The sequence below is a fragment of the Mustela nigripes genome, chromosome 12 (assembly GCF_022355385.1).
Source record: "Mustela nigripes isolate SB6536 chromosome 12, MUSNIG.SB6536, whole genome shotgun sequence".
Classification (NCBI taxonomy): Eukaryota; Metazoa; Chordata; class Mammalia; order Carnivora; family Mustelidae; genus Mustela; species Mustela nigripes.
Window position 1 is genome coordinate 7,634,265 of NC_081568.1, and position 13,580 is coordinate 7,647,844.

General features: G+C 50.1%; 1 protein-coding gene across 7 annotated transcripts in view; it reads right to left on the reverse strand.

The window, feature by feature from the left end:
* ATPSCKMT (ATP synthase c subunit lysine N-methyltransferase) overlaps positions 1 to 13,580 on the reverse strand; it is a 241,272-nt gene that overhangs the window by 103,652 nt on the left and 124,040 nt on the right. The window contains exon 5 of one of the 7 annotated variants that reach the window (XM_059416897.1): positions 6,844 to 6,972. The exons of the other annotated variants lie outside the window; for them this stretch is intronic. Coding sequence (XP_059272880.1) covers positions 6,859 to 6,972 — 114 coding nt within the window. The 3' untranslated portion in view covers positions 6,844 to 6,858. Of the gene's footprint in view, positions 1 to 6,843; positions 6,973 to 13,580 lie in introns of those variants that run through there. 7 annotated transcript variants of the gene reach the window in all.

A 13,580-nucleotide genomic window follows, 5' to 3' on the forward strand; every position in this document is an offset into this window, starting at 1 on the left:
GCAATCGCTTATATGTGGAACCTAAATATAGATATGTCTGTAGTCAACCTCACAGAAAAGGAGCACAGACACGATCACTGGGGGTAGGAGGCTGGGGACATGGGGAGAGGTTGGTCAAAGGTACACACTCGCAGCTGGAAGAAGCAGGTCTGAGGATGTGTGAGGATGTGACAGCTCATGTGGCACAGGGTGATGACAACTGACAACAGTGCGGACTAGCGGTCCTGAAAGTGTGCTCCCCACCCAGCGACATTAGCAGCAGATTCTCTGGCCCCACCTCAGACTTAATAAATCAGAGGGGGTGGGGTCCAGTTCCTGTGATGGAACAAGTCTTCCCTGTGCTTCTGATGCCTGCTAAGGCATGAGAACCTCTCCTACACTCGAAGCCAGGAGGCAACTTGGTTCCACCTGACTGCAAGTTCAACTGAGACTGCCCCAAAATGTGGTGGTAAGAAGGATTCTGAAGCAGACTCTGAGCTCTAACTTTAAAAGGAGGAATCTTGGGGCACTTGGGTGGCTCAGTGGGTTAAGCCTCTGCCTTCGGCTCAGGTCATGATCTCAGGGTCCTGGGATCAAGCCCCGCATCAGGCTCTCCGCTCAGCAGGGAGCCTGCTCCTTCCTCTCTCTCTGTCTTTCTGCCTAATTGTGATCTCTGGCTATCAAATAAATAAATAAATAAAATTTTAAAAAAATAAAAAATAAAAGGAGGAATCTCATGGGCAAGAGAGAGACGGGGACTGAAGCCGGCAAGCCACCCGTCAGCCATCCCACAAGTCTCACCATGAGTCCCAAGCAATCACCGCTGCATCTGCCGTCACATCAATGATTCCAAATAAAACAAGTCCCAAATTTCTGAAATGACTTGGTCCCTCTATATACTGACATAAAAATTAAAAGAAATAAATTAAGAGCTTGCTTTCAGTTCTGAGACAAAATTCAAAATGAAATGAGTACAAGACAGCAGTGCTCTTTCTTCTACTGAATATTTATTTCCCCCTTTTCTCTCCATACTTTGCTTCTCTCTCCAGAGGGCATCATTTTGGTGATGGGATAAGAGAAATGGAGTTGTACTTCACCTAATTCAGGAAAACAATGTACAAAATGTGAACTCATAGGATCACTGCGGTCAAAAGTTACTATTTTCATTGCATTTATATGATAAAGGAGAGTCTTTGGTTTTTAAAAGGATTTACAAAAGGGTCCTTTAGAAGATTGTATTCCTCTGAGGTAGTTCGTATCTGATTAAATTTTTTTAACTTTTTAAAATTTATTTATTCTTTTTAAGTAGGCTCCAGGCCCCACGTGGGGCTCAAACTCACAACCTTGAGATCAAGAGTCACATGCTCTACCAATGGAGCCAGCCAGGCGCCCTTGATTTGGTTTATTTTAAAAATCACCTACTGCTTCCTGTTACTTTCAAACCTGAATTTCTGGGATCAAGGACTACAGCCCAGCCAGAGGGGAGCCACCAGCGAAGCTTCTCTCCCCCCCCCCCCACCCCCGCCCTGCCTACAACCAGCACCCCCTCCGGGTCAGGCAGAGTCGCTGTTGTCTCTCAAAGTGCTTTCCTTTACCCTACCCAACGCCCTGCCCTCCCCCACACCCAGGTAACAATCTTCCCTTCCTTTGGACCCCCTGCTCTGGCCCCTTTGCCTCCTCACCTGCTTTCCTGTCCAACCCAAACTCGGGTGGGGTGCCTCGTCTCTACCTCCGTGGGTTCCAACCTCTGCCTTTACTTCCCCTAAAGTTGCATACGTGGTCCAACGGGTCTTGCATATTTCCATCCTGCCCCACCCTCCACCCCCAGGGAGGCGTCTTCCATGGAATCCCCCACAGCAGCAAAGCAATGAGCCAACAAATTCGGCGCGAGAACAGGTTCCTTGCTGGGAGAGCGCGTCCAGTTTGCTCCTCTTCCATTCCTTCCTGGGAGCCTTGCACGCAAAGCACAGGCTCCAACTGGAATGACTAAATTTCTTACCTGTGAAGGGTCATTCCCAGCCTCAGGGAAGCACTCAGAATGACCTGGGAACCGCAGAGAATCTGCACAATGTGCACAGAGTGAGAAAGCAGGAAATCTGGATTCTGTCACTCAGCAGCCCCTAATGAAGTATGTGGCCTAGGGCACTGTGTCTCTGGTCTGCACTTGGGCCACAGGAGCTCTCCATCACCATTCTTAGCAGTAGTTCACACGAGGATCCCCTAAACCGGCTTACAGCATCAGCAAACCTCGGCACAATCTGAATGGTATTATTAATCTTTTGCCCTGTCCTCCTAAGATATTCCTCTGATCCTTACATTTTCTAGTACAAATGACAGGAGGCATTTTTATCTTATTTATAGCTCTAAATAAATTGGTATGAGCATCAACCAAACATATTTATTTTATTTCCCAAGAAATATACCCCCAGAAAATGTCAAGGAAATGATCTTTGAAAAATGCACATCCGAATGCAATATAAAATATTTAAGGGAATGACTGTGCTCTTGGTTTCCATTTTCTGTTAGATTATTCTACAGGCTCTTGTAAAAGTCAAGTCAGGGCTTTTAAAGGCGGAAAATGGCCACGAGTTAAGAAAAGGCTTCAAAGCCCCGGGGTTCTCCTTGATTTCCCTTTTACTTTCAGCATTTTGCCTTGAATGAGTAACCTCAAATAATGGAGATATTAAAAAATGGATGGGCAGTACTTAGCAAAGTAAAACTCAGACAAAGACAGTAAGAACCCAGCCAGTCACCAATGGCTTGAAAATTCATGGCTGCGCTCAGCGCTCCTTGATAAGATGTCTCTCGCTGCCACTTCAGGCATGTTCTTCCCATCCATCCCCTTCCCGAAACCCTCTACAGCGAATTACGTGGTCAACAAAAGGAATTCCTGAAAAGATTACTATTGGAATCTCACCACAAATCCGTTCAACTTGGGTGGCCAGGGAGTGAACACTCATGTAGGTTAATTCATGCAACCCTCCAACATGTTGGTGGTGGTGGTAACCACCATCTTACCACCATCTTACCCGCCTCCTGGGGTCAAGTAATGGAAGCACAGGCAAGTCAAATATGTGGCTCAGCACAGCAGGGGAGTGGCCAAGCCAGAGTCGGACCTGCCTGGCCCCAGAGCCCGAGTGCTCGGCCACCCCGATACAACACCCCGACCAACACCGTCAACCCACAGGCGCTGATATTGGTCTCATAAATGATGCGTTAGGTGAAAATTTTCAAGGAACTGAAGTTCGTCAAACTCATCTGTAAATTGCATTGGTACAAGTGGCTATCGTGCAGAGCAGAAAGGTGGGGCTCATAAAAAAATGAGGACTTCCTCCGGATCTATCTGTAAGAATGACCCAGGGAGGATGAGAGCTCCCATGGGGACACTCCAAGACCAAGTCCTGCTGCCCAGGCAGTGAAAGCAGACCCATGCAGGCAGCCCTGAAGAAGCTCCCGGGGATCAAGGTAGCACCCTGCTCGGAGCTCCTGGATGGCCAGCATGGAGTAAGGCTCGTCTAGGGGCACAGCTAGAGGACAAGACCATAGTTTGGGGCAGCTGTGAGATGACCTAACTCCAGCCCTCATCTACCTGGCTGGACAGACCTTCTTTAGGTACCTGGGAAACTGAGGCTCCTATGTCCAGACATTCTACACTGGCCTCTTATCACTGGGACCAGGAGTGTCTAATGAGGTCCAGCCATCACCAGTTCAACAGCAGCCCCAGGCAGCTCCATGCTGGCCTCAGTTCTTGCCAGCCGGATCATTATTTGCTGTGGGTCCAACCCAGTGGGGAGCAGAGATGTTCTGTAGCTCTGGCCCTGGGGTCAAGGGAGCAGATCTCCAGGTGGACTGCTGGTGTTCTATGGGAGAAGCCCAGACACAGGGGCGGTGACTGCAGGCATTTCTATTGTCATCAAACAAGGCTTATGGATTATCAAAAAGGGCTCCCATAAGTGCAAATAGTGACCTATTAATCATCACGATGGCTATTAGACATAAGCTCTCAATGGTGACATTAAAGGTATCCAAGCAACATGGATAGGTTGGCCAAGATATTTTTTAAAACATTCTGCGGGAAAAGGGTACAAGAATCCATTGAAGGCTGAACCCTTTCCCTGTGGGAAGATGTGTGACAACAGCCCGAATCTGTCCTCCCCTGCCATGGTAGGGCCTTGGACCGGGAGGATTTTGTTTGTTTAATGCTGGCAGGTCAGGGCGACAGCATTTGCTTCCACAGTCCTGGCATTGGCCTCAAGCTTCCTTCTGCACAGTGGGGACTCAGAATACTTAATGGGCAGGAGCTGGGACTTCATTAAGCTTCATTAAGCTCAGAGCTTAATGAACACTTTGGGACCTGGTGGCAAGTAAAGGCTTGTGTGGGGCCGAAACTGGTTTGAAAACGGCTGTCACAAAAACCAAGGAGCAAAATGTCAAGAACCTGAGCTGCCTCAAACTTCTCTTGCTACTACCCAAATCAACCAAGAAGAACCCAAGACATGCACATGACCAAAAGGGCCTACGACCATTTGGGCCATGCCTGTGCCTGTACTATTCATGCGAGAAGATCTAGGGCAAGTTTCCTCAGTTCTGGAGCCGCCACCCAGGCTAAGGACAGCTACCACTACCCCACATGGAGTCACCAGAAGAAACCCCCCAAAGCCAGGAGGTCACATTCAAGGTTGCACCACAGGGAGAAGGCCTAGACAGAAAAACAAAAAACAATTTCGACACAGAATTGCTTCTCCCTGGCTGACCCTACATAAGGAGAAGCCAACCTGAAACAAGTGACGAGGCGTGGACAGTGGTCTCTGCTCCATGGGATGTGGTTTGTTAATGTTGTCAAGAGTAAGGCTCACTTCAAGAGATACCAGGTGAAGTCTAGAAAAGGAGAGAGTAAAACAATAACTATGTTTGGAAGCACTCGGTAATTCAGGATCGAGAGAAGCCCCGTGCACCTAAACACAGGACGACAGTTCGTGTGACCAACAGGAACATCGTCTGTCACATTGCTGATGCCCATAGAGAAGGGGACATGACGGTCTGCCGGTCACGCTCACACCCTCGCAGTCTGGGGTGAAGGCTGGCCGGCCCAGCTATGCCGCCGCCCGGTACAGCAGCCCGCGGGGGACCCGCACGCTCCCGGCAGCGACGAGATTCACGAAGGCCAAGCGGAGGCGACGGGGGAGGAACACAAGGTGGGCGGCACTGGTGGTCAGCCTGGAGCTTTGCCTGCTACTTTTTTGGGAAGCTTTTTAAATTATTTATTTGAGAGAAAGAGAAAGCATGGGTGGCGGGGAGGGAGAGAGAATCCTCAGGCGGACTCCCCGCTGCCTGCGGAGCCCAGTGCGGGGCTCGATCCCGGGGCCCTGAGACCACGAGCTGCGCGGACGTCCAACGCTGAGCCGACCGAGCCCCGCAGGCGCCCCTTCAGCGGCTCGCTGGGCGCAGAGCTTGCAGGAACAACGACCGGGAATAACGTCTCGGAGCTGCGGGCGGGGGTCGTCTACCCCTCGCGGGACCTACCGAAGGGTGCCCGGGACGGCGCGGGAGGCCGGCGCGCCAGGCGGGAGGCCGCGGGCAGCACGTCGCGGGCCGGAAGGTCGCAGACCAGGGTGGCCGTCGCGGAAGAGGACGAAGGTCAGACAGGAGCAGCTCGCTCGGTGTGCAGAGAGCCAGGGGGTCCACACCCGCGGGAGGAGACGCGGCCGGCGGGCGCCGGGTCGGTGGGAAGAGCCGGAGCGGAGCCGTCCCGCGTGGCCGCGACCCAGAAGCGCCATCTGGTCGCTCAGGAGAAGGCGCGCTGCCGCAGCGCGCAGGAGCCGGCTGCCGAGAGCTGCTAAACCGGACCACGACTTCCTACGGAGACTTTCCCGATAGGGACAGGAATTACTCCCCAAGCCAGACAAGGGCAGAGGAAGCGAGGAAGGAAGGAGAGAAGCTCTTTCCGTCTGCCCCGAGAGGAGTGCAGTCCTCAGTTCCCACGACAAACAAGACGACTCTCCGAATTGCAGCTCCCTAGGTGGCGAAGGAGCGTCGGTGGTCCTCAAAACCCAGCTTCAGGATTTGGGGCTCTTTCAGGGTGTTTGCTTAAGCCAAGCTCCCTGGGCGGCCCCTTTATACCCAAGACCCCGCCCCACCCCGGCCGGCTCTCATCATCCCCCAACATCTGCAGAAAAAGCGCCGCATCTCAGGAGGAAGGCGAATGGCCCAGGCGACAAAGGAGGGTCCCAGCGACCCAGCCAGGGTGTGTCCACCGAAGGACGTTGGCCTGGAACACGGCGCGCTGTGGGACAGAACCTTCAGGTCAGGAGCTCATGGGAGACACAGGCCGGTTTTCTGTCGAACTTCCACAACCTTCCAGCAGTGCCCCAGGGTCTGACCATTCAACAGGCTCCAAAGCCCAGACCACAGAGGACACAAGCCAAGGGGTCACGGTCACGTGTGCAGCTTTCCAAATCCCAAATCCTGACCCAGAAGATAGAGAGGAATCTGTGTGTCCGTCAATCCCAGGGAAATGCCCTTCCCCTGTTCAGACCACTTCAGAAAAGACCCTAAAGAGAAGAGGTTGTTTGGAGCTAGGCGACACCGGACAAGAAAACCCAGACTCGGGGGTGACCAAACCTCACAGAGATTTTCTTGCTGGGGTGGGTTAGAGCTGCTGCGCCATCAGATCTATATGCCATCTAGGATGTGTCCAGTAAGGTGGCCACAGCCAGGGAAGAGAGGACAAGAGGGTCACACAGGTTGGTGTAACGGCTTCTCCCCACACCACCGTCCCCAGTGCCACCGTCCAGCCTACCTGCTGGGAAGCCTGGGTAAGTGGGGAGAGTCTGCTCCAGGACGGAAGGCCTCTGCATTATGGTCTGTGTACGGGACTGATCATGAAGCCGTGCTCCCCAAGCCCTCTCTTCTGTCCCCTGAGTTTGCACGCCTGAGTTCCCCCAGAGGTTCCTTCTGTGTAGGATCACAGTCCTTCCGGATTGTACATGCCACCTGTAAGGGATGGAACGCACGGTTTTTATCAACGCCACTTTAAGGTACTGACCTATGGGAAGCAATTCTAAAAATCCAGAAACCATTCCTGACCAGTCAGGGTTCAAGTCAGGAGACAGAGAAAGGTAAGGAAATCCACGAAGAGCTAGAAAGAGAACAGAAGATGAACGTGAAAAAAGAAGAGAATAAATGTGACTAGGAGCCTAACAAGGAAATGAACTGCAAACCCGGCAGGGGGGACCAAAGCCAGAGGCTGGTGAGTGGGGGGTAGGGAGAGGGGGAGGTGGTGAAGAAGCAACCAAAGGAGCTGGAGAAACAGGGCTGACCCGGATGCCTGCTTTTCTGAGCTGAAGAGCCTCGGGCATCACTGAGAACCCAAAGCGTAGAGAAGGGGGCATCCCCACGCGTGCCTTGAACTGGAAGTCCAAAGACCTCAATTACCAGTTCAGTTCTAACTTCGACCTCCTGCACGCCAAACCCTCCACGCACTCCCGTGCCTGCCCACCCCTCCCTGCCTGAACTGGCCTCCACTGTTTACCCCAAAGGAAAGAAAGAATCTATCAGAACCCTTCCTCTGAGCTGGTTCCTGGGTTCCTATCTGGTCCCCTGTTCTGGGGTCAGCCACACCTGGCGTGAGGGCGAGGTCTGTCTTTCCCTTTCTTAATTGCCTACAGTACAGGCCTTCGACTTGACCTTTTGTTGGAGCTCTTTCTCTCTGTCTGCAATCTTGGATTTTTCTTAAACCACTTCAAGAAAGTGCTCTGCATCTTGTTCTGCCTGCCTTACTTTAGATATCGGATAAAACCTTGATTCTCAGCATGAGAACATTTATCCCAACAGGTCACTTTTTGAAAAAGGTTAAAGCAATTGAAAGAAGCCTTTTCCCTGATATCAAAGCCATAGACTTGGATGATTTTTTTAGGCCAAAAGAAACCCACTGTTAAAAAAAAAAAAAAAAAAGGAAAGGGGAAAAAAAGGCATTTCCTGAAAAGAAAACCGCCTGCTGCTTTTTCTTAGCCCTGAAAATTACTAGTTCACAAGGTGAATCTCCCTATAAATAAACTCAGCACGGATGGGGAAATAAATCATTTGACTGTCTACATTCTACATTTTTTTTCTTTGTGACAGTCATCTTGTTGAAAAGGGCCATTATTTTTTGTGTTAATGGAAGTGATCATATGCTATCTAAAATATATGGGAAGGTTCATCTTTTCCGTGCACTTTATTCTCTTTAGCTAATAATTTTCCGCAGAAGTGCCCCAAATTAGGTTAGAGGTATAAATGTCTACATTTCAGAGGTATGAGTAATGAAAAACCTTACTGAAGTCACCTTCAAATGACCTTGACATTGTCTTGTCCTCTCACTGTTTCAGACACTCTACTACCTAAATCAACGAACCACCAGCCTTCCAGGGATGGGTCACCCCTTAGCAACCACATGTCCCAGACTGTCCTTTCTTTTCCCCCCAGACTAAATGTCCAAACAAGCTGCTCTCCACTTTATCTGGAAAATATTCCCACCAGAGCTCCAGCCAGAGCCAGATCTGATATCCATCAGAACGCTCCACCAGCTGGCGGCCCTTCCGTTGGGTCAGCCCCTGTGCCGGACCCCCAGCTATAGCCATTTCTGCAGATTGTCTCTGCTCCCTCTTCTTGATCCACTCCAGCCTGGCTTCCACCTGCCGTGCTCCGTCTGGACTGCTCTCCCACGATCGCCAGGGACCACCGTGTTCCAGAAGGCACAGTGAGTTCGAGGCTTTGTCTCAAGCAACAGTCAGCAGCCCCTTTTGATCTCCAAATTGCTCTGCTCTATTTCCACCAACACCGCACTCCTGTGGCTTTGCTCCTGCTCTTCTGATCCTCCTTCAGGGGCCTTTGCAAGCCCCTCACCTTTCCGTGTCCTTAAACGTTGTCATCTCTGAGAGCTCTCTTCCCGTCCTCATGCTATAGTCTCACCCACCAAACGATGCTCAGATGACCGCATCGGGCCCCAGCTCTTGGGGCTGATCGGCCCTTCTAGCACAAGACCTCTCCGGAAGCGCAAACTGTCCATATCCAGAGCTCAACCCAGCACCATTCCATGTTGTGATGCCCGTGATTCCAACGGCTCCCGGAGCAGCGTGCCCCCTTCCCGGTGTACCCTAGAGACGGCACTCCGAAACACGCACGCATCCGATCAGAAACGGGGATGTCCCCTTCAGTCCCTTCCCTCACTTCCACCTTTCCTCCCTCCTCCGCCACATTGGCTACGTCTGCCTGCTTGGGCCAGGCCCACCCGACCAGCAACCAGCGCAGCGGCGGTCCTGCCTGGCCCCACCCAGCCCACCTGCCTTGCGGGCGCCCTCCCTCTCCTCCTTTCTCATCACCCCTGCGGCAGGAGTGAACCTGCCCCAACCTAAATCCCTTCCTGGCACTCCATTGCTTTCAAACTTTGAAAGTCTTAAATATGTCTTATTGTCTTTAAGAGGCAACCTGAGCTCTTGGCATAACTCAAGCTGCTCCCAGATGCGGGGCTCTGCCTCCTCTCCAGCCTCGGCTCTCCGCCCTCCTCTTCGTACCTGCTCCCCTCTCCCTCTCCCTCTCCTCCCGGTCCTGTACAGAAGCTGCTCCGCAGGCTTCAAACAGTGCCCCCTCCCCCACGCACTCCAACTCCTACACACTCCCGCTCACAGCTCAGGCCTGTGGCCAGTTCCCACATACACTTTGAGCTATATTTTTTTTTTAAGATTTTTTAAATTTATTTGACAGACAGATACACAGCGAGAGAGGGAACACAAGCAGGGGGAGCAGCAGAGGGAGAGGGAGAAGCAGGCTTCCTGCAGAGCAGACAGCCCGATGTGGGGCTCCATCCCAGGACCCTGGGATCATGACCTGAGCCAAAGGCAAACGCTTAACGACTGAGCCACCCAGGTGCCCTGAGCTATAGTTTCAAGGATACTTCCCTTTGGCAGGATTTTCCTGAGCATCTAAGATGGGTCCCGTTGTGATGTGTTCCCTTGGCACCCATCCTAATAATCATTACACTTGATTTTGAGTCTTTTCCTAAATGTTCTTTTTTCCCATGAAACACTACAACACATACCCCCAGAACTACTTTGTTCCGTACCACAGCCTCGGGACAAAACAGACCCTGGAGAATGGTAGGCACTAGACAAATATTCTACAAGTATGGGGATGAATGCATCAAAAAGTAAATTAAATCTCACCACTTCCATAAAGCCTGATCTCATTGATCCAGGAGAAATCAGGGTTTCTCCAACTTAGTGCTTTAATATTTTAAACCAGACAACTCCTTGTTATGGAGGGCTATTCTGTGCATCACAGAGTGTCTAATAGCATCCTTAAACACCAGAAACACCCCTACCCATTTATGAAGATCACAAATGTCTCGAGACATTGCAGCATGAGACTTGAGAACCACTGACCCATGCTGGCCTCTCTCCCTTCTCAAAACACCTTCACTGCCACTTGTAATCAATTCATCGTTCTTTGTCTGGTCATGTGTATAGTAGTCTGGCCACCCCAAAGGACTGAAAAGTCCTTGGAAGCGTGGCCTGTCCTCTGCCATCTCCCCCAGGACTGAATGTAACAAAAGGAATTGGCGTATGTGTCCAATAGTGGAAAGGAGTAGAAAGCCGAGATCACCATTCTTCTCGGCCGGTAGAATTCGGACACTCCGTTCTAACATTATCCTCCCTACCCAAACACGTGGACATTGGAAAATTCAGTCTCAGAAAGCCTTTCCTGAACTCCCAATTGCATATGGTGCTTACGATGGGTAATTTTATGTGTCCGCTTGAACTGGCTGTAGGTAGGGCAAGCATACCTTTGGTCAAACATGGGTCTGGATGTGAGAATGTTGCTGAATGAAATTAACATGGGAATTAGTAGACTCGCTACAGCAGAATGCCCTCCCTACTGGGAGTGGGTCTCATCCAATCAATTAAGGCCTGCATAGAGCAAAAAAGCTGACCCTCCCTCAAGTAAGGGAAACTTTTCCCATTTGACTGCCTTCAATCAAGAACATCAGTCTTTTCCTGCCATTGGACTCGAACTGAAACATACTCCCTCTTCAGGTCTCAAGTGTGCCGACCTTCAGACCAGAACTACCCCAGAGGTTCTCCTGGGTCTCCAGCTTGCTAATTACAGATCCTGGAACTGGTCTGTAATCTCTCGGGCCAATTCCTGATAACAAATCTCCTTCTATACGTACACACATCTTCTTGGTTCTGTTTCTCCGAAGAACCCTGACAGTGTGGTTCTACAGGCTTCGTAAAGAAGATTTAAAACATTGCGGAACTAATCATCTCCCCATCTGGAATTCATTAAATTCTCATTTTCTAAAAATTCAACAAAGTCAACTGAACCATGGGCGGCTTGCTATGGGTTCAGCGGTCACTCCCTTGGAATGATACTTTCTCTGGATAACAGAGCTTCCCATACCTTCTGGAACATTCAGAATGTAATCAGGAGCCAACTTGTCCTTGACCTTTTATAATGACGTCTGATTTCTCTTAAACTATCCTAGATGTCTCTAAGGCTCTTTAAATAAATAATGATGATAATTAATATCAGCCCCCAAAAAACAGATGGTTAAAAATTAACCATTTGTATTAAATATTTAGCAAATGTTTATGTACTAAATGTGTTTAGCATTGTAGTGTCCAGCATAAAAAGAACCCCAACATGCCACTTCCTATGATTACAAAAACATGATTCTATTTAGAAAATCATCTCCATGCAGCAAAAACAGATAGTTAAAAAAAAAAAAAAAATGCCTCTTTCCCTTATTATGTGCTCATGCTCAAAGACATAATAAACAGGTTAAACCAAAGCCTTTTTGTGAGTTCAGCCACGCGACGGGGCAGGAAGAACATTCCCCACAGCTGTAACCCATGACCTGAGCCCAGTTCTGCCACCAGTCACCCTGGTAGCTTGGGAGCATTTCTCTGACCTTCAGGTGACTCATCTAAAAGTGAGGAGAAAGATTCTACATGATGACCAAGGTCCCTTCGAGAGATAAAATTTCAGTTTTGAGTCTAACCTATGACATCATTCTTTAACCCTCAAATGATTTTTCTACTCTCCCCTGGAATGAAATGGCACAAGACGAAGACACATGATTTGGGCATTGGGATAATTTTCTGTATCCAGAAGTAAGCAATGGTGGGGGGCGGGGAGGGCTTATGTAGAAATATTCATGTAGTTAATCTGATTAACTAGCTTAAAAGAAAATAGGTTGACATTCAGAGACTAAAAGGGGCAGTAGAGGGGAAAGAAGATTTCAAGACAGAAGGACTCACCAGCAGAAAGAGAAAATGCCCCCAGAAAGCATGGCATACAGTTTCGTCTCTGATGAGGCCAGCTCTGAAGCAGGTCACTTGGGTACAAGTTCTCTTCATGGGCTCCCTTCCTTTATCCATTCTCTCCAGTGAACGTGGCTGATCGCCACAGTCAGACTCTAGCTGTACATTGAAGCTCAAAGTAGAAAACCCACTAATGAGCCAATAAATGGATCTACTAGACCCTTCCACGCTTGCCAAGTCTGCCGCATGGGGCAGCACTCCTCTAGGAGCAAGAGAAACCACTCTAGCTATTTTAAGCAGAAGGCGACTTAATACAGCGAACTCGATTTCTACAAATCATCAGCAGGGTTGGACAATGGAGCAGGGCCTCCAGCAGGAATTCCCACAATGAGATGCCAAACTGGCCCCCGCGGGAGCCACTACCTGGGCGGCAGATAGAGACGGAGCTGAAAGTCAGCCCCAGGACACCTCACCTCGCTACAGGGAGCTGTGTCTGCACCTGCTCCAAGCAAGGGGCACAGGCTACAACACTGAGATCCCCCACCTTCAAAACAAGTGAGGCCGGAAGGGTGAGCTGGCTGCCCATACTGCTGGGAGGTTCACACCACCCCACCCTAGCCCCGAGAGGCCAGTAAAGCACCTGAAACAGTCCTGCGGCCAAGCCCACCATCCCAGGACCCTCAGAATGCAGGGCTCTCTGCACTGGCGCCCTCTGAGCTGCAGCGAGCCAGCTCCAAGAGTGAGAATCCAACTCATGGTCACAGCCAGGGCTGCAAGGGAGGCTGGGAATGTGACCTAGAGCCCCCCAGCCTGCAGTTCTGGATGGTGCATTCCAGAAAGAAGCTGGAATCAATCCTGGGGGCCAGTCCACTGCAGCCACCACAGGTGGGATGGAAAGCACCAGTAAAATCCTCGCCAGGGTCCAAAAGACAGTCACAGAGCATGCTGACCAGCAAGTCACAGCTGAATTATAACACACGACTTCTCCCACCAATTTCTTATCACGTGTTTATCCAGATGAAGACACAACCATCTGGAGATCAAGATTTTATACGTTAGCATGTACTACAGTCTTAGGTATGTAATACTACCTGATTTTTTTTTTCTGTAAGAGAAAGAGGTAATAGAAATAGAGTGAAATCTGTGGCTTAAAAGACACATGAAAAAGTGCTCCACATCGCTTGGCACCAGGGAAATACAAATCAAAACCACAATGAGATACCATCTCACACAAGCCAGAATGGCTAAAATTAACTAGTCAAGAAATGAAAGATATTGGCGAGGATCTGGAGAAAGGGGAGC